The 22127-nt window shown below is 40.2% G+C and overlaps 1 protein-coding gene and 1 non-coding gene across 2 annotated transcripts in view; both read right to left on the reverse strand.

Annotated features, from left to right (window-relative positions):
- WDR49 (WD repeat domain 49) overlaps positions 1–11868 on the reverse strand; it is a 125055-nt gene extending 113187 nt beyond the window's left edge. Inside the window, exon 1 of the mRNA XM_045851169.1 lies at positions 11725–11868. Coding sequence (XP_045707125.1) covers positions 11725–11868 — 144 coding nt within the window. The remainder of the gene's footprint in view (positions 1–11724) is intronic.
- LOC123827605 lies at positions 6991–7096 on the reverse strand. The gene has a single exon (XR_006787265.1). It is a non-coding gene; the product is annotated as a U6 spliceosomal RNA (small nuclear RNA).
- Positions 11869–22127: the final 10259 nt, after the last annotated feature.

The following is a 22127-nucleotide window of genomic DNA, read 5'->3' on the forward strand; positions in this document are numbered from 1 at the left end:
TGAATCATTAACCATCTTTCTTTGACACTACCATATATTTTTAGCTAGTGCTTTTCCTTCTCATCCTTTCAAACAGCCATCTGAAAGGAATCAAGTTCACACATTGTCTCAATGTGCTCACCTCCAACTTTTTGAACCCATTGCAATATAGTTTCTTTCCCTTTCCCTCCACTGAAGCTGCTCTTACCAAAAAGACTAAAAACCAGTAGTGGTATCTTCCAGTGGATTTGTGCCCATTCTTATAAGATGAAAAATGTACCAAGCTAATGTTTGGTTCCAAACAGCTTGGAGAAAATTTCTTGAGATTCCTACTTAATTGAAAAGTAAAACCAGAGAAATGTGTAAGACATGAATCAAAGAACAAAAAGGTTCAAGCTGCTGTAAATGAGAAGAGAAGAATTTGATTTTTTGTTTTTACTGCTTTGGCTTCATTATTTTATTAGACAGAGAAAAAGAAGAGTGGTAGAAATGGGAGGTGAACAGGGTGGGTGACAGCATGATGGCAGAGGGTGACATGGCAATAAAGAACCATTTAGAAAGTTCCAAAGGCTATAAAGCTAAAATAACTTAAAATTGTGTGTGTATATATATACATATTTTTCTTACTCTTTTTTATAATCCCAGTAGTATACTGTGATTTATTTATCCATTTACTGATAAATAATTTGGTTGTTTTAAATTTTCTATTTGATTGACAATATTAAATATTCTTATGCAAATATATTTTTTGCTCACCATAATTTATTTAGAATAGTTTGTAGAATTGGAATTGTTGGTTCTAAAAGTATGCTTTTGGAGTTTTGGCCAAGATGGCTGCATAAATAAATGTGCTACACCAATCTTTCCATAACCACATCAAAACCACAAACACACTACAGAACAAGCATAATTCAAAAAATTTTGAAATCTAGCTGAACAGAAATCCTACAGCTAAAGATACAAAGAAACCACATCAAGACGGTAGGAGAGGTGGAGATATAGAACAGGCTCGTTCCTTACCCACATGTGGTAGATAAAAATTGGGAAGTATATCTTGGCTGCAGAGGTCCCTCCTGAGGACTGAGGGACCTGTGAGCCCCACAGCAGGCCCCCCAGCCCAGGGTTCCAGTGTTGGGAAGAGAAGTCCCCATAACTCCAGTCTGTGAAAACCAGTGGAGATTGTGGCTGAGTGAGATGGAGTCTCCTGGAGTCCCAGGCACTTCCTCCTAAATGTCCCCTGCATGGACTTACTCAGACTCTCTCTCTGAGCTCCAGCACTGGGGCACCACCTCAAAATGCACCAGGATTTATGGAGAGGAACTGAATTGTCTGGCATAATGGTGAAAACTGAAGGAACAGCTTTCTTCCAGGCAGAAGCACTGGCAGAGGCCATTGTTCTTTTTCTGAGCCCTCCCTCAGATAGCTAACAGGCAGGTGCCATACCTGAGTCTTCACAAACCTAGCTAACACTGTTCACCCAGCTCTGGTGATTCCATGAGACTCTTCCCCACCCAACTTTTGGGCATACCTAGCTATTTCTAGTGGCTTTTCCATAGGAATGGCCTGTCTTAGCTCACTCTTCAGACTTTCCTAAAATCTCTCAAGCAGGCAGTATCTCATCATAGTGTGCCCTGTACCTCTCACTAAGTAGCCTCAGGCCTGGAACTAGCAGCAGCCAGCCTTGGTTCACAGCTTGGCCTATTTTGGGCATGTCTAAGCCCAGCACTTTTTAGATGGGCAGGACATGGGTGGTGGTTGATCTTGGGCTGTACCTCTTGGGAGCCCCCATGGCCACCTCACAAGCAACACACTCCAGGGGAGGACTCAGTGGGCACCAGAGCCCTGCTGAAGTTGGTCCTGTTCCACAGGGTGGGCCCTACATTGTTTATCCTCCATGGTAGTTGCAGCCAGTTCTTACAGTCAATGAGCCTAGGGATAAATTTCTCCCATTGACATGGCAACAGCAATCAAAACTCAACTACAAGAGAAGGACGAACACAGCCTAAGGAGGTAGGGGACACATTTGGAGTGCCCAGCTCAAGTGATCAGAGAGACTGTGCCTCTGCACCTTATAGAACACTGGCTATATAAGGCCTCTCTATCAAGCACAGGAGACATAGAAGTTCTATCTAATACAAATAAACCAACACAGGGAGACTGGCACAAAGAGGAGACAAAGAAACATGTCCCAAAGGAAAGAACAGAATGAAACTCCAGGGAAAAAAACCTAAACAAAATGAAGATAACCAATCTACCAGATATAGAGTTTAAAACCCTGGTTATAAGGATGCTCAATAAACTTAGGAGAAGAGTAGATGTACTTAGTGAGGATTTCAACACCAAGATAAAATATATAAAAATGGAAGTAGAAAACAAAGTATAAAAGAACCAGTCAGAAATAAAGAATATACTAACTAAAATGAAGAATACGTTACAGGAAAACAACAGTTAAGCAGATGAAATCAGGAATTTGGAGGATCAGAAATTTTTTAGAAAATCAGAACAGCAAAAAGAATAGAAAAAAATGAGAATAGTATAAGGAGTCTCTGGGACAATTTCAAGTGTACCAACATTCTCATCACATGTGTGCCAGAAGAATAAGAGAGAAAGCAAGGAATTAAAAGCCTATGTGAAAAAATAATTACAGAAAACTTCCCCAACTTGATGAAAAATAGACATACAAGTTCAGTAAGTACAGAGAGTCCTAAACAAGATGAACCCAAAGAGGCCTACTCTAAGACACATCATAGTTGAATAGTCAAAGATTAAAGACAAAGAGAAACTCTTACAATAAAAGCAGCAAAGGAAAAACAGTTATCTACAAAGCAACTCCCATAAGACTGTCAGCTGATTTCTCATCAGAAACTTTGTAGTCCAGAGGAGACTGGCAAGAAATATTCAAAGTGATGGAAAGCAAGGAAATACAACAAATCACTCTAATCATCAAAGCTATCATTTAAAATTGAAGGGCAGATAAAGATTTTCCCAGATAAGAAAAGGCTAAAGGAGTTCACCACCACCAAACAAGTATTACAAGAAATGTTAAAGGGTCTTTTTTAAGGTGGGAAAGGGTTGCAGGATGGGTGAAAAAGGTGACGGGATTAAGAAGTACAAAGTGGTAGTTACAGAATAGTCATGGGGATGTAAAGTACAGCCCAGTCAATAATGTTGTAATAGCAGTGTATGGAGTCACAGAAGTACTAGATTTACCAAGGTGGTGAGTTATATAATGTCTAATCACTAGGTTGTACACCTGAAACTAATATATTATTGTATGTCAACTGTAGTTGAAAAACAAAAGGTGATTTAAAGTAAAAAATTATACTTTTGATACATTTTACATTTGATATATTAGGGAAAATTATCTACAAAAAAGATTTGATAATTTACAGTCTTAGTATAGTACTCATTTCCTTGATTCTTTGCCAATAGTAAATATTATTGGTCTTTCTAATCTTTGCCAAGTTGATGAATGAAAAAGGATGCCTAGGGTTTTTGATTAGCATTTTAAATCTAATTCTCAATGAGTCCAAGTATCCTGTCACATGATTAGCAGCTCTTTGTGTGGCACTTCTCCTTGAATGCATAAAAATGATAATATATGTAAACATAACATGGCATTAAAGCTATACGTGATAATGTATGTGCATCTATAGATAGAAATGAATAAAAACACATTGAGAAATGCAGTGCTAAGAGTAGTTATCTGGGCAGTGCAGTGATTGTGGGTTGACAATAGTCATAAGGGAATTTCATGTGTTACTTGGACTTTTTTACAATGAGAATAATATATTCCAACTTTTTAAAATAATAAAGTGACTTAAATAGATATCATAAAAATGAATAAAACTATATATGACTGGCTATAGCTTTTTTTCCTATTTGCTTGCTTCTCATCCTGCTACTTCCAGTAAATAACCCTGCTTCTCTGTTGCATCAACTTCAATAGTTTCTCTACCCCCTTGAAGGAGTTCCTTCAATAGTTCCTGAAGATCTGGTCTTAGACACTCTGCTCTCTCCTCCTCCTCCAGCTATCTCTTTTGCACCCCGGGTGTCCACCCTCAGAGATCTATGGATCTCATAACAACATCTCTCTGCCTGCCTAACCCTTCAACTTGGCTTTAAACAAATAATGGCATTGAACTTAATCTAAACATGTGCAGTCACAGCAACAGAAAGAACATCTGGGAACTTCTGAGAAGAGAAAATCAGAACATAGTGAGTTGCTAATCCAGCCTGGGTAGTGAGACAAGGTTTTCCTGAGAGAATGGTATTTAAATATGAAGGGTGATTGGTGTTAGCTGGGAAATACCATGAAAGCATTCAAATAACTAAAATATGAGCAGCATGACTAAAACAATTTGGGTGCTGTTAGACTAGCTTGAAGGAAAGTATTTTCTGTTATCTCTGAGGCCAAGAATCAGCTTGGCCACCAGGCTCCAAGACATGAGAAGTCTGATATGTTTCCAGGGGGATGGTGGGGCTGAGAGTAGCCCCTTGGCCATATAAATGTGGCCAGAAGTAAGGAAGTGGAAAAAGTTAGCAGGATTCCATGAGAAGGGTCCAGAGCAGCCTTGTCCAAAAGAGCTTTCTGCAGTAATGGGAACGTTCTATAATCTGCCCTGTCCACTATGGTAGCTACTAGCCACATGTGGCTATGGGGTACTCTAAATGTGGATGGTGCTTTTGAGGAACTGAATGTTTTCTTTTATTGAACCCTTATTTTATTTCAATTTAATTTAAATAGCCACATATGGTTTGTGGCCACCACATTGGGCAATGCTGATCTACACAGCAAAACCAATGTGAAACCTGGCTTCCAACGTGTTGAGAATTAAGGAAGAACTCATGCACACATGGAAAGCCAAGGAGTAGAGGAAAACAGCGTACTGGTGATCCTTAGTAGGGAATGGTGTTACCAAGAGAGTCAAGAGTTAATGGAAGTCGTATCAGAAAATAGTGGTAAGACATGATAAAGAAAGAAAAGACCCCAGGAGCTTGGGCCTAAGCAAGTGTGGCTCAGAGTCTTGGGAAATAATTAGAAATCATGAAGAGACAATTCAGAGGTTTCTTATTTTTAGTACTAGAGTTGGTGGGGTCTTGTGTCATCATTTAGTATGCTATACTTGATGATATGTGAGAAATGTGAAATCAAAACAGTACAAGTTACAGTTCTTTGGGGGTTTTGTTGTTGTTTTTTGTTTTTTATTTCTCACGAAAGTTGAAAAAGTAGGCTTTGGTTTACTAGGCATCTTTTTTTTTCTTCTCTCTCCTTTATAACAAGTTTCCTAGTGGCCTTCTCTGCTCCAGATCTGGCTGAAGCTCAAGGTTAAAACATTTGTTTACCAAAAGCACTCTCTCAGCCTCTCTGATCCAAATTAATTTTTATAAGCACCTGTTCCAAAAGCACACAGAGAAATTGGAAAAGGCATGAAGCTGTTAGAACTTGTCAAAGACTTCAACACAAAGGCCAAACGTGGAAGCAAACCAATTTTTCATATGCATTGACACACAACTTCACTTACTGTGCTTTGGTGATGACATCATTTCCTCACCTCACCCATAAATTCTAGCAAGTCAGACAAAATCACCAAAAAGTCCTCTGTCATTTCCAATTGTGCCAGCTTCAGTGGTATTGGATTTATCTTCACAGTATTACCTGATGTTGAGGAGGGGGACCTGCAGAGCCCCACTGATTTTCTGCTGCCATCAAAAAGGGGCTTTTTCATTCCACTAAGGGAGTTGGGGCAAGATGTGTTCTGACCTGCTGCCTCTGTTCAGTAGGTGATGAACTGACTGAGGTTGTTGAATGTACTCTGCAGTATATAACAGTCATAAATTAAACATCCCTGTTTACCTTCTCACAAGTCTTCATTGAGATGCCTTTAGAAAGAAAAATAGAATTTCAAAAGCAATGGGTTATTTTTATCTGTTCCTTTTATTCTTCCATTCTTTCTCTGCATTGATTTTATTGTAGGAACTGTTGATTATTCACTAATTACACATTCGTTCCAAGTTACGAAGATACAGTGCTGTGCTATTAACTTAGCATGCTTGTTTTACTCATGAAATCCTCGTCTTATTCTTTAGAGCAACATCCCAGGTATAGAATGTCTTGCAGCCAATGGGAGCTCTGCCATATCAACGGGCTGGCAATTGGACAATCTACCCCCTGAGTCCTGGCTCTGTCTGCCCCATTGTAATTCAATTAAATATTTTTTAGCTTAATTCTTCTTATGCATAAATGGGAAATAAAAAGGTGTGTCCTGCCTACATTCCAGGTTTGTGAAAGGATCAAATAACAAAATAGTCACAGAATTGGTTGGTAAAATTGTACCATACTTGGAAGATATTAAATCTGTATTATTTTACCTCCACTAATTTCCAGAAAGATTTTTAGTTCAATTACAACAGAAAGTTCATAGGCATTTGGGCCATTAAAGCAAAGCTAAAAGAATAAGAGTCATATATGATAATAGCAGATAATTGTTCCAGAAAAATCTATGTTAAGAATATTTCTATCAGTTGAACACTAAATTTAGCTTTCAACTTCTTGGCAGCTGAAGCAGAACACAAAACACCATTAGGCACATGACTCTCCCTAATTTACAGAATGAAGCATGTTGTTTTATTAGGAGAGAAGAAAATTCCCCTGCCATTAAACTCTAAGAATTGTGGGTGAAATCATTTTCTGGGCACACACCTGTCTACGTGTTGCAGTTGGAATGCCAGCCTGGCCCACAAAACCTTCCCCCGGTGCCCCTTCGGGCTTTTCTGCCCATACTCACTTGAGACATGGCAAGTGTGGGAGGTAGAAGTTAGAACAAGTTGAGGCACCTGAATCCCTACTTGGAGCTGCCCACCAATTAGAAATATCCACTTTCTACTTCATATGAGTGAGTAAAATAATCCAGCCTAATGTTGGAGCTATTTTACAGTTTTCATACTCTATAAAAATTAAGGTTTTCTAATTCGGAAAGTTGTTGGATAACATAATATACAGAATTTGGGGGGAGGGGGGATTGCTTCACGATTTTGCACATGATCCTTGCACACGTCCATGCTAACTTTCTCTGTATTGTTCCAGTTTTAGTAAATGTGCTGCCAAAAGGTGCACCAGGATTTTTAACTATGATTTTTATCTAATCTTTTTTAATCCTTATGGACTGTCTCATCTTTTGTAATAGGGGAGCAACATCTAACGGCTCTAGAGAAAGGGAATGAAACAAGGACAGGTGGTTTTATTTCTGTGTTTGAGCTGGTGACTCCTGAAACAGACAGGAAAGAAAAGCAAGAGGAGAACTGTTGCAGAACAAGAGACACATCCAGGAGGTCCTGTCTATTCGGGTAAGTTGATGGCGAATGTACAATGGGTGATGAAAAAACAGAAAGAGTACTTACTGTTCCTTAATACATTGAAAGGAGTCCTAAGAGTGTAGCAAGAAAGACAAATAATGGAAGGGTAGAAAAGGTCTAAATCTGATTTTCCTGATCGCCTTAGAGCCTACTCTGCCCTGCAGGGCATCAGAACCCTCAGCTTTGACTGGTTGGAGCTAAGAAGCATTGTCGATCAGCCTGGGTGTAAGATCTGTCTGCAGTGTTCTTGGGAATTTTATAAAGACAGTCAAGCACCATACATTCTGTGGATTTATTCATTTTATTATACCTCAAGCACAATTCTCAGATCTGCACAACTGCCTCCTGAACTTCTCTGGTCTTGTTAAGTCAAGTGTGTTTTGTTTAGATTCCATTCACCATCCCTCCCCACCCCCAGAGAATTAGTTCTCAGAACACTTCCTGAACATCTCTGGGGACTTCCTGCTTGGCCTTTACTATGCCTTTCTCACCCCGAACTGTGTTTGGCCCTTTCTCCCTTGCATATAGTCATCCCACTTTTTACACACAGTTTAGGAGATTTCATATCTAGCTATTTAAATCTCAAGATTTAGCAGGACTTGAGCAAATGACAGCACCGAGTAGATAGGACAGGGCCAGCCCTTGGCTCTGGACCCATCACCTGGGCCAGAACAGATGCTCCAGGAGGTGATATAGACACAGTTGTTGACAGAGGCAGGCCAAGACCCAATCCAGTGAGTCCAGCAGTGCGAGCAATCTACAGTCCCAGGTCAATAGGCAGCAGGGCATGCCGGAGCAAAGAACAGAATGTCCTCCCAGGTGAGGCCAATAGTGAGGAATTATGAAAAAGAAATACTCAAAACACCTCCACAGCCAGCCACTTTAGGAAGAAACTCAATCCATGTATGTCAGGCCTCAGTGAAACTTCTCCAACATTCCATTTCCTTGACCCATAATTTCTACTTCTCAGCAGGCCTATAAAACCAGCAAACCATAGCCATCCTTCTTTACACAATAGCTGGATTTTGAAGTACCTAAGAACATGTGAAATACGGTTGACATCAAAATAATATGAATATCCAGAGACTATGTCATTTCTCTAAGCATTAGCAGTGCTACAAGAAAGTTTGAGTAACAGCCATTTTTACAATTCTGTGAAGAATACAATTTCCCTCTCTTCAAGCTGACATACGGCTTTTTGGACACCATCACTTGAAAGAAAATGAGATTCACAAGTGATTTTTGTAGTACTTCTACCCAAGTATCTTTTTTGTTCTAAAGAGGAGGATCCAAGGATCAATTAAAATTTTTTTAATGTTAATAAAGTAGGAGATAGAAAATGATGTTCTTGTTCTCTTCCATGTGAATTTGTGTCTTTACAAATCTTATTACCCCCACTTCCTACCACAGCTAAAGGGAATGTAGAATCACAGTTGTGTCGTGGAAGTCTACCTGCCTTTAGGAAACACACGCATTAAATCAAGGCCATAGAGACTGTGTGGTTCAACCTCTACTCGGGGAACATGTAATACCTCTTAATGAGCACGTGCTCTTTCAAGCCCTGTCCAGACGATGTCTCACCTAATCCTCACAACGACCCTGTTATCTCCATGTTAGAAATAAAGAAAACTGAGCCCCAAAGAGATGAAGTGATTTGCAGACACATTATAAGTGACAAAACTGGAATACAAACACTAAGTGATCGTGACTCATTTGTACCATCACACAAAAAACACAAGCATTACTGACTTTGTTCCTAAGTGATACTGCTAAGGCTGATAAGGTATGTGATATATCATTTGGAAATACGTGTGAAACATTTGCTACACAATTGAAAGATCCAATTTCCCATTTTTTAAACTAAGCATCACCCTTGCTATTAAAGGAGATGGACTTGACCTAATGTCTGTCAACTTCAGACCCAAACAAGGAAACGTCATATGAAAAATAAAATGAGAGATAAAGAATCTAGTGTCAGAATTCTGGCATTTCTAAGATCGTGTCTTCAGTGACTGGGCTACAAATCACTGCCTTTACAGAGCTGGGTTGCGAGACAGGGCCAAGGGCAATTTCTCCTCGTACAGTTGCATCGCTACCTGTAGCCTGTGACTTAGTGCTCATGAAAGACGGACGAGACTCCACTGAGACTGCCTTGTGTATCATTCTTCTCTAGGTGTTCATGCTGTGTTTGGAAATCGTGTTGGCTCAAGGGCTGGCATTTTGTACTGCTTGTCCATTGGCCATTGAATGATTCCACTCTCTGTGTGTTGAATCTACTAAAAATGGCCAGACTTCATTTTTTTTTTCTTGAAAACACCTGCAAAGTTCAATTTCTCTTTAAAAACTGTCATTAGATTCTCCGTGTTCATGCAGGTTCTGGACTGCAATTTCTTTTCCTACCATTAACATGTGCTTTTCCAACTGGTAATTTCAAAATAAGTGGTCTGGCCTTTCAGATGTTTAAAGTTAAAAAAGAAAAAGAATCTTGAGACTGATTTGACCAGTTTTATGTGGGTTTACTCCAGATAATAAGTAATTTAAAAAGAACACCCACTCCCAACATTCTGAAGCAGCTTCATTCTCCAACATAATGACGGTATCATGCTGACTCTCCTGATAGCCCCAAGCATTCAAATTCTGTGTTCTTAGCACCAGAACAAAACTGCCACATTTCTGTTCATTCCAGAATCAAAATTGTTATAATCTGATGTTATGTTTTTATGAATGCCCTGTCAAAATGTTTGTTCTGTCTATCAAAATATGTGAAATTCATTTGGGTCATCGAACATGAACAGCCCTGAAATCTTCCAGACAAATGGGGCTGGATGAATAGCAAATACGTGAAGATGAGAATGAGGAACATGTAGGGCAAAGCATGCCTTTGCTACTAAGTACGGTAGATTCTATTATAAAGAAATGACTGATAGCACTGGGACATTAATTTATCTACACAGGTAAAATCTAACTTATACAACACACAGTATAGCAATTTTTCAGTGGTTAACAGTTTGGTGGTTTTTTTGGATAGCTAAATATTAAAATTTATTCCAAATATAGGATAGTATAATTGTTCGATTTCATCATACTGTGTTCATTTCAAGGTGATATTTCAAAATATTATATGTCTGTTTCCAATTAATATGGACATTTCCAAGTACCCGAGAGGGCTTGCAGAAGCTCTGAGATCATATTTTAGTAAACGTCACAAAGTAGAAAGAATTGGGTCTCATGCCTACCTAAATTCCGCAGCCCAGGAAAGCACTTCTTCCTATCTGCATGAGAAACTAAAATTCATGTTAATGCATGCTCTTTATGGGGCATAGCTGCAGAACTCCAAACTAATTAACTGAGAGAGACAGAAAATTATTCACTTATAATTAAAATTCCTAAGGTTTGGTTTATATGTAGAACCAAAATGAAAACTTTAAATTGTGTTTTCATTGGCATTCCTCCAACATTTAGAAAAAGAGTGGGACCCTTGTCCTTCGCACAGGATCTCCAGACCACAAAGCGTCAAAATCAGCTTCAGAAAGGAGCTGTGTCGTTTGGGTAAGGCCGAGAGAACTTTTGCAAACTGGAGGTGCATACTGGCACTCCCAGAGGTCTGCTTCCCTGTTACACACGAGAACATTTATTACTGTGTGTCACCTCAGAGATCGGGCTTTCTCCACTCATAAGCATAACTTTGGCTTTCTAAAAACATGTTGATGTCTATGAAGAATTTTTTCCAAGAATTAATTTTCCTTCCTCTGTGGTAATGGTGTTCAAGAGCAGCGTTTGCATACTAAGTAATATCATTTGGATGGAAGAATAGAGAGATAAAGCTACTCTGATGTTAAATCCTAGCCTGACCAATTATTTGCAATTTCTTGTTTTGTTTTGTTGTTTGTTTTGTTTTTAAGAAGGGTACCTGCCCTCACTGGTGTGGCTCAGTGGATTGAGCTGTCAGCCTGAGCATTGAAAGGTCACCCATTTGATTTCCAGAAAGGGTACATGCCTGGGTTGTGGGCCAAGTACCCAGTTGGGGGTGTAAGGCAACTGAGCAATATTTCTATTCTTCTCTTTCTCCCTCCCTTCCCCTCTCTCTAAAAATAAATAAAATCTTTTAAAAAATGAGTAATACTTTTATCTTTTATTAATTTATTTTTTATTTAAGTATAGTAGGTATATAATCTTTTATTGGTATACTAGTTTTAGGTGTACAATATAGGGATTTGACATTTCTATACCTTATAATGTGATTGCCACACTAAGTCTGGTAATCATCTGTCACCATTAAACTTATTTTTAACCATTCAATATATAAGCAATTTTAACAGGAAAATCTGTTTCATGCTAGTTTCCTTTGTTAGCAACTCAAAGCCTCCAGTAAATAAAATTAATGCTTACCTCAAAAGCCCTCTGTATTTTGACAAAGTCACCCATACTGAGTTGGTTTTCAAGCAGAACTATGCTGTGGTCTTCACCTTCGGTTCTCTCTGGCCTGGGCTGTGACCCCTCGTCCAGCTCAAGTGCAGCGCTCTGGCAGCTCATAATGGCTCCACGTCTTTTCAACAGCCTTCAACAATGTCTACACTTACTTTGCTTCCTTCAACAGGTGTCTCTGAAAAGAAACCCAACTTAGCAATAGAATTCCAAACAAAAGTACATTTCGAGGCTTACAATAAGGAGGCACAATGTTCAAGCTGAGAGAGAGAGAATGAAAGCCCTCAGCCCCCACACTTCCTTCACTCCATGATTTTTTTTTTCAAAGTCTACAGTCCAGTCCTTTTGAAACACCACCACTTTATACCTTGTTGAACCTGACTTGGTTAAAAATGGGTAAAGGTTCCCCATGTTTATAGCAACTGACACAGGGTGCAGTTTCTAATCTTCATTTCAAATGAAGATCTTCATTTCAAATGCATTAGAAAAGCAACTTCTCAAAACCTCTTTGGCTAACCTTGTTTCTACGGACATGTTGAGGTTTTAAACTGCATTTTCTTGTCTGGAGACACTAGATGAGGCAGCTGCAAGGTTTCCATCCCGGTGAAGTGCTACCCTCTGAAAAACACCTTGGCAGCCATGTGGAGTTGTTTGTTTCTTCTGTTCCTGCTGCTTTTGTGTATTTCCTGGCAACCAGCATAGAGCCAACTACAACTTTCCCTTTTCTCCCCCCCCCCGCTGCCCCCAACTAATGACTGACCTAAAGGTTTGAGTATATGATGTAAATACTGATTTTTTTTCTTTGAAAAGACAACTCAGCTCATTTTTCATTAAATTTCACCATTGTATTATTTAAAGACAGCTTTTAGAAATATATTTTTATGAAGCATGTCATGTATTATGAAATGATATGATTAGCCAAAAAAAATGTGACATTCAGAAATTGTATGTTTTTCACAGAGGAAATTTTTTTATTATTTAATAAGAACCCATTCCTTATATTCTCTTTGTCTTAGTTTCTATGTATTTAAAATGAGGATGATTTAAAAAGGCTTTCAATTAACTGAAAATATGAGGAAAACATAATATGATAAACTTTATGATGAAACTATTTATAGTACCATCACTGGTTCAGCTACTACTAATGAAAAGGAGAGGAAAAAAAGAAAAGTTGGCATTTTTTTAGTATGTATCACGTGCCAGGCCCTACAGGAAACACTTTGTACTCCTTACCTTGTTTAAGTTTCACCACCACCCTCCAGGCAGGTGAGATCCTGTCCCCACTGTTAGACGGAGGCCACACATGGTTAGGAAGGTGTGGAACGTAGCAGCTCCCTCTTCGACAGCCTGAACTCTAGGTGATGTCCCATCTGCACCTCATTTTCTCTCTGTAAAACTGACAAGTTGTCACCAAATATTCCCTAGGTCCTTTCCACTCTGTCATCCTATGAACTGTCGTGCACAAGGTGCATGGTGATACACAGCACGTTTCCTGCATCACAGAGGAGGAAGTGTCCCACACATATTCCTATACCAGTTTCAGAAAACTCAATGAAATTTCATTTATGAGTTCATTGATTCATCTCTCTGTCCCTAGTTTATTTATTAAAAAACCTACTCTATATCAAGTCCTGAATTGGAGCTGGGACCTACCCCCAAGGGGTTTATGGGTTTTTAAGAACCATTACCTCTCTGGTCCCCTTTCAGGCCAGTCCCAACTGCTTGCTGTTTACAGTGCTGCACTGAGAAGGATTCTGAAGGCTCAGCTGGGTTCAGAGGCAAAGAGTGGCATTATAGATTATGGATGTTTATCAAGGGCGTGGAGGGCAGGTGGGGTGTATTGACCACGAGTTTCTCTTTTTGGGTTTAGCCCTACATGTAAGTTAGGAAACCATTTTTAAGCCCTAATATTATAAATTCCTCTAAGTTATCTCACATAAGAACCAAATTTGTCCTATACCATCCTAACTTATAAATTAATAATAGCTTAGATAAGCTGAATCTGTCCCATAAATGTTTGCAAAACGTTTAATAGTGGTGTTCTGGAGAGTTGGGCTCTGTGCACTTATGGACACTAATGAGGGAAGAACAAGGAAATGAAAAATCATTCCGTGAAGATGCGCCAGGAGAGGTGGGTGTCCCACTGGCTGACGATGCAGACTGCTCTAATTGTTCTAAGACAGTCCGACTGCCTGGCCTGCTCGGCCTTCCTGAAGATGCAGCTCTAAACATTTTCATTAGTCAAAACAGGAAAACACAATGAGCAGCTAACAAATTACTGGAGAAGTTCATCAATTGACATTTTTCTGTAAATTTATGGTGATAGAAATAATTCTTGATTGTAAAATCGTAAAAATGGTTTGAAACGTCTTTGTAACTGTGTGGTTGATTTTCAAGTTAAACTTCCACAACCCTGTAAAATCCTTTACCAGCCTCTTGGCTCTACTGAAATTCATCTTCTGGCGGGTCATGAAGCAATTAAGACTGTGAATACCTGTCCCCTGCCCACTCCACTACGAGGCTCTTTGGGGGATGGTGTAGTGATGGAGACAGTCTGTGGTCTCAAGGACTGGACAGTTCAGTTGGGTAAGAATTCTAGCAATGAATCTATACTTCTCGCTTCTCTTGTAGGAACAAGCCCACACTCACTAGCATCCTGGAGAGCTGAGTACCCAAGCGACAAAGCAAGCTGATACATCCACTCTCCTTTGCTTCCTTTGGACCCTTGGGGACTGACTCACTATGCCCATTAAACAGACACTCCTGTATGTGTCCTTATCTCAATTCCCCAGTCCACCCCCAAATCCCTGCTCTCTTCCTCCCCGGTAATTTAAACTCACCGACACAAATGTAGGCCTTGTCTTTCCTCTAATCCCCCTGCTCTATGTTTGCCCTCCTCTCACGCTGAAGCTTATTCTTTCTTACATTCTTACAATCTTTGCCTAGCATTCTCCCAGCACCTTCTCACTTCAACTGAAACCAGCTTTCCCTTACCAACCTATTTCCCACCAAGCCATTTAGAGTGGAACCTGCTTCTTGTCCCCAGTCCCTGTCCCCTGGGGCCAGCAGAAAGGTGACTTCCCGTGGTGTCCTTGCTTCTCCAAGGCAAGCCTTCCCAACAGGGCCCCAGTGGCGAGACCTCCCAGGGCTCATTTTCAAACACAACCTCCTCCCAGAGCCCAGGGGAAAGGAAGCACTAGCCCTGCCTTTGACAGCTTTTAAGCCCTCAGTAAACATTAGTTGCTTTCCTTCCTTGTTCCTGTTGCTCCCGGTTCAAATTAATTACTCCTTCCACTCTGCAACGGCAGCATTTTGTGTGTACTTTAACCACAGTACTCTTTTTTCTGCCTTGCGATGTAATTAGTAGCCTGTGTATCTCTCTCCAACTACATTAACTCCCTAAGAACAATGCCCAAGGCAGTGCTTTGCATAAACTATACAACACACAGCACTGTGTACTCCATTGTAAGAGAACCTGGGTGGAAAGTGAAATTCGCCTACTGCTTTGAGTTTGCAGAACAGGATCCTGGGAATAGGTGGCATTGAGTCAGAAACAGAGGCAGAATTCCATGAAAAAAGAAAACGAGGGAAAGGAAATATGAGATTGTGCCTTTAAAGCATTTTTAATATACTAATTCAAAGACTCTCAAAACAAACCATTTCGTTTTTTATACATACCATGTCTATGTAAGATGGGAACTGACATCAAGACCCCTACTCTGTGTAGGGTCCTACTCTAGGCACCAGAAAAGCAAAGGTGAACGAGACAGCTCTGTGCCCCACCATGCCCGGAGATACACAGAACAGTAAATATTGGTTTGAAATTAATCCCATCTCTTGAGAAAACAGGTCCCCGGTTAAATCTTAGGCAACATGATGTTTGCCTTTTTCTGATCTGCTGAACAATGTCCAAGGTAACAAAACTATTTTCATAACAGCATTTTGCAGATTGCTCAAGTATTTCAACAATGGGGTTTCATGAAACAATGATGTCCTAAAATAACTAAATGTGTAATTCTGCAATAAATTGCTTATTATCGTACTTTAAGTTCTACTCTAAGCCAAGAGTGGTGGCCAAATTTTAAAATATATGGAAGTGGAGTGTGAAATTGGAAAAAATCCCAATTATCGATTTAAGTATCTCTTCCCATTTGAGAAAGGCCACTGTGGTTTTATAAGTTAAACACATAGGATTCAAAGAACAGAATATTGGGAAACAGTGCTTAAAAAATATCTCCAGTTCAATCTTTTCATGCAAATTCTGATATATCTTCCCAATAGTTAATCACTCTTGAGTCCCTCTTTGCTTTAATAAATCCTTCTCTTTGAAATCCTATTTTCCATGTTCAAGGTTATACCTGGGCTTGTTGGTTGTCAGCGAGGCTTTCACTAGGGAGCCACTTTCTGGGCAATTACTCTGAACTAGGTTACCAAATTCCTTTGTGTTGCCTCTCTGAAAGAGCACTGCATTTTATCCTACTTGGAGCTTTAGAATAGTCCGTCAAAGTCACCTTGATATTGAATACTTGCATCCATGTATAGAACTGCTAAGAAAGAGTCATAAAATCATTGCATGGAAGGAGTCACTGAAAACCCAGTAAACAGGTATTGATTTCCTCTTTGAAGAGAGAAGGAAAGTAGGTAGGTTGGAAATTAACAATTATTGAGTTCCTAGTATATGCCAAATACGGTGTTAGGCACTTTCACAACTGTGATTTTATTAAACCTTATGATATACCTGCAAGATACTTAATATTGTCCTATTTTTTTATTGATGATGGAACTAAACAAGATTAAGTATCTTGCTCAACTTCACACAACTTGTGAATTGTATAACATAATAATGTCACACTCCGCTCTCTGCTAATGTCACAGGTATGCACAGGTAACCAGGTTCTTAGTGATCGAGGACAAAGAATTGAACCGAACACACAAAGTTTTTAGCATAAAGAAAGAGGGAAGATTTATTAAGTGATAGTACACTCCACAGGACATGGGAGTGGGCCAACTCTGAGGAGAGAAGGAACACATGGGCTGGGGGGCATTCTATTCTTATAGGGCAGAAGCCCCCTTGCTAGTCTTCGGCGGGGTTTTCCTGCGCAGGTACAAGGAGTTGGATTTCAAAGCTACTGCGGATGTGTGGTTTCCCATGATTTTCTTGATTGGCTACTGGAGAAGGGAGTCCCACAATGTTATTTCATTATAATGATATTATAATGAATCAGGGGTAGGAGCAGGCGCATTCCATGATTCAGAGTTATCCTAGAAAACAGGAACAACCATCTTAGGGGGTCTTTGTCATGTATGGATGTTTTTCATCTCAGCCCTGCGGGGCCTGTGGAGCTTGCTTCCTGACTATCTCCTGCTTCACTAAGACTTTACACCAATTCCTTTGTCATTTAATTCTCTTTGAAATCCTATGGTGTGGGCATATTATGGTCACCATTTTATAAATAAAGAAACTGAGACTTAGGCAGATTAAATAATTTATCCAATTTTACCTAGCAAAGAAGTAGCAAAGCACTAATGTTAGCACAGAGGAAAGCAAATTCTTCCAAACTCAGGGAGATAGGTATGGATTCACAGAGTGACTGGAATAATGAAGCGAAATTATCCATGTCACGACACTTCATACTGAAGCCAAAATTCTATAATTATTTTTATTGCTTCTAGGGTATTCTAATATCTCAATCTATTCCACATCAATATCTTCAAGGTTAGTTATTAATACAATGTTAGTTATTGAAACACATTAAATATGATGTATGCTGTTAACACTTTAAAAAAATCATTTTCTGCATTAGAATGAGTCAGAGGTAATTGCAATTAACGAAGTCTTCTCCAAGAATACCTGGTCTGTCTGGCACTGTCTGAATCTACTTTTAATAACATCAGAAGTGACTCTTTCCCATAACTAACACAGTGTAACTACCGTCATAAAGTGACTATCTGAGCCAGTTGGAGCGCCCAAATCCTCAGAATCAGATGTTTTGTTTATAAAGCACTAAAAACCCTATTCTAAAAAGGAAGTGGACTTTAATTTAATATGGACTCTCTGAATGGGTTAGCCTCAAAGGAAGATTGTATATACATGTACATATACATATACATACACATATACATATACATATACATATACATATACAGACTGGAGAGAGAGGGAGAGGAGTTGTGTAAGAGTACACCTTGTCAGACAGGTACCTAATGAGCAAGAGAGGATAGTAGATAGTCACAGTGCTTCGGATGAGTGCTGACCACTAAATGGGTGGCAGAGGTGTAAATTGGAGATAAAAATGTCTCTGGAAAGGAACAGACACAATGAGACAGAACTCTAAGATCAGAATCAGGAGATCTGGATTTGAATGCAGTCCCCACTATGGCTATGTAACTCTGGACATTCAATGTTTGGGGCTTCACAGTCACACATAGAGATCATTCCTACATGCCCACTTCAAATACTTGCTTCGAGACTCAAGTGAGATCAAGTATGTGGAAATGTGTGCTAACTAGAAAGGGCTATGTAGATATTTTTTGGTTGGTTCATTCATTTATTTTGTTGCGCGTGGGTCACCGGCCAGCAGTGACCACGGAACGCTGTGGATGGCTCGACAAAACACGCGAGAAAAAACAACACATGCACAGAGACAGACTAGTTTCTGTGGGGAAGTAGGGACAAAATGGCCACCCCCCCTAGTGGGGAGCGCGCTGATTTACCGTCCATACCTGCTTTTATTAGGCTCATTTTGCATAATTCAGGTAAAGTACAGTACTCATTAGGGGAAGTAAGGAACTATAGAAAACAAAGAACTCTGCCGATCTATTGAGTTGGGGGTCAAAGAGCTGTAAGACTGAGGAACAAACTAACTTCCTCCTAAGACCCTTCTCATTCAACTGAGAGCATTCTAAACAAAGAAGGTTTCACAGTAATTTACATATTCTTTCTTTGGCCTGATCACCCCGGGAAATCCGCACTTCTCAGTACCGAGCTGTACCACCCTGTCATTGTTTCAGGCTTAGGTGGAGCGTGGGAACTAAGGCCACCGAGAGATAAGGAGATTTTTTCCCAGACGCTGAGAACTCAGACTATGTCAAAGCCGAGGAGCGAGGGTCCATCACCCCCTTTTGCTGCAGCCCCCCAAGTCCTTCTTTTGGGGGGCCTCCCAAAAGTGATCGTGCCTGGCTTAGGTCGTTTCCCCCGTGGGGAATCTTACCCGTCTTTGGCTAACCGACCAAGCTTTTGGGGGGTTCAGTCATGAATAAAGCAGCAGAAGCAGCATTCCTGCCAGGGAGATAAGCTTTTGTCTCCTTGCTGGCTCACGGTTCCAAGGGCGTTCCCTTAGCCTTAGCCTAGGCGGAGGTTTCAGCCTCTGATACCAGTCAGGGCGGTTCCCAACACATTTTATGACATTTTTATATGACTTAACATAGGTAGGCACTGCCCTGCTGATACCAATGATTACAAGTCCTGGGTCTCCACAGTAAAGGGACATAACATCTAAAAAAACAAATCATATAGGTAAAACATGTTACAGATAAAGTACTATGTGGGTTCAGTGAAAGAAGAGGTTGCTTAAATATAGCTGAAGCAGGACGGCTTTGGAGGAGTTGACACTGTACTTGGTATGATGGCTTGAATTGTGTTCCAAAAGTTCTATGTTGAAATCCTAACCCCCAGTACTCTAGAATATGACCTTATGTGGAACAGGGTCACTGCAGAGGTACTGGTTAAATTAAGATAAGGTTATACTGGAGTAAGGCCCCTAATCCAATATGACTGTATCCTTATAAGAAGGAGAAACTTGTACAGAAATGCACACACAGACAGAATGCCATGTGAAGACTGGAGTTAGGATTCCACAAGCCAAGGAACTACCAGAAGCTGTGAGACCTGAAACAAGCCCTTCCCTGATACTCCAGCCTCCACAACTTGAGATAATACACTTTTGTTTAAGCCGCTGCTGGTGTTCCTTTGTTATGGCAGCCCTTGGAAACTAATATCATTGGTTATATAGATAACAATGAAGTGTATGTATAGAAATGTATGTCATTGATATGTTTATTGTTATCAAATATCTAGTACAGTGCTCAGCACACTATAGGCACCAAACAAATATTTATTGAATGAATGTTTCAATGAATAAAAATATATCACGGAAAGAGGAATGGATTGGCATGAAATATATATATATATATTTGCACTTATGTATATATGTGTATATATATATATATATTTGATGCCAATAAATATAAATACATATTTTTTATGTGTTTTATACTTCTGTCCTTGGTCCCTCTACTTATTATACACACACAATCAGAAAAATTAGCGCTCTTGTGAAAAATGCTACCCTTTCACCTCTGTTTATTCTAAGAAAGTCTCCCTAGGAAAGCAAAGAAAATTTAAATATAAAAGGCAATAAGAAGGAATTTACAACTTGTAACAGTCAAAGTTCTGAGACAAACACACTCTACAAGACGGAACCAAAGCTGTGATCCCGAGAGCGAGAGCGCACTGCCAAGGCAAACGCCTCTCACAGAACACAGCGCTCCCGAACACGGCGCTCTGATGCAAAGCCCTGAAGACCAAGGACCCCTATTTCTCCGTGGCAGGAACAGCAATAGTCAAATTCATGTCAGAAGTACACTCCCAAATCAAGTTGTTTGGGGTGCTCATAGAGAAGGCCTCTCACAAAATGCAGATGGAGCTTTTGCAACCATTGCTTAGATCAAATGCTGTCAAGAGAAAATGAGTCTTAATTTGCTCAACATATTTTGGTTTTGTAATTTTCAAGATTAATTCTTTTTTTTTCATGTTCAAGGCAGTGAAAGACAAATATCAAGATTAATTCTTGCCAATGTCTGAAACAAACACGAGGCCCTTTAAAGGCAAGCTTTTAAAATGCACTCTCAAATGACGTAGGGAGTACACAGATGGTGGGATGCTGATTGCTGTGTCTACTACGGGGGATGCATGTGTGTGTGTGTGTGTGTGTGCGCGTGTGTGTGGTGAGGGGGACAGTCAGCTCCAGAAAAAGAGCTCATCCACCTACTGGGAAAATATAGTGGTGGTGATGGTCTGGCTCACAGAGTTATTTACCAAGAGGGATGCTAAATTTAGGGAAGTGAGTCAGATTTTTAGCTAAGGGGAAAATGATACAAAACCATGACAACAGCTAGCTGCTTGACCTTGGAGGAAGTTATTCACCATCTCTGTTTCAGAATCTTCATCTAAAAAACCAAATCACATGATCATTTAAGTCCCTTCCAGTACTTAGTTTGAAAAAGTGGGGAGGGGAAAGTGTAAGAATGCTGTGAGCTCCATGGAAAAAGAAAAGATGTTATGTCCTTGGCGGTATTATTGCAGTCACACTGACAGTGCTCAGAACATGAATGTGGACATTGTCAATAATTCTTTAATGCTGATGAGTGAAATCATCATGTGATCGACCAGTGGGTCTGCCAGTCAAGCATTTGTACACCTGCCACAAGCTGAGCTCTACACAACCTGCTTCTTCTGTTGATTTACCAGTGGGGATTTGGGTACTTGCTTATGGCAAGTGAATTCTCTCAAAAGAATACAATGTAAATATATAAATATATGGGTTTATTCACCCATTCATTCATTTCCCCATTCCTTCACTGAAACTATGAGGCAGGCATAGTGTTAGGTACCAGTGATGTCAAGTGACAAAGACAGGTGGGCCCCTGCTCTCATGAAGCTTACAATCCGGGAGGTGGGGGAAGACAGATGACTAAGCAGAGGATTACGTAACAGTGCTGTGAGAACAGAGATGAGGTGGATTCGAGGAAGAACCCAAAGGCAGAAGATGAGAAAAGATGTAACTGAAAGAAACCATAGCTCTAGCGGTACCCTAGTGATGTTTAGGTATTTGCCAGACAGAGTAGGAAGATGAGAGTTTAAGCAGAGAACATAGTTTGTCAAAGGTCCAGAGGGGACGGAGTTCAAGGTGGATTTCTGGGGATGAAGGTAGTAGAGCCTGCAGGGCCCCTGCAGCACAGGGCCAGGGAGATGGGGCAGGAGTTGGGCTGCAGAAGTGAGGCTGGTCCAGATCGTATTGAGGAGTCAGGTGTGCACGCTGAGGGCACTGGAAATATGGAAATTTTTAAGCAGATGTAATGTGATGAGATGTGCATTTGTGGAAGATTACTGATGCCCGGTGTTCTCATCTAGGTAGGACAACCTCGCTCAGGGAAACCACCGGCTCCTAAGTCACTTCAGCCATTACACTTGCAAGTCACGTAGCACCCCTCCCTCCCACTGGATGCCCATGACTGTGTCCACTCTCCAGGGCAGCCTGCATCTCATACTAGTAATTCATTTCTCCATAACCATTGCGACAGGAAGT

This window comes from Phyllostomus hastatus, unplaced genomic scaffold (genome assembly GCF_019186645.2).
Source record: "Phyllostomus hastatus isolate PE091 unplaced genomic scaffold, TTU_PhHast_1.1 phas_contig_86, whole genome shotgun sequence".
In the NCBI taxonomy this organism is placed as follows: Eukaryota; Metazoa; Chordata; class Mammalia; order Chiroptera; family Phyllostomidae; genus Phyllostomus; species Phyllostomus hastatus.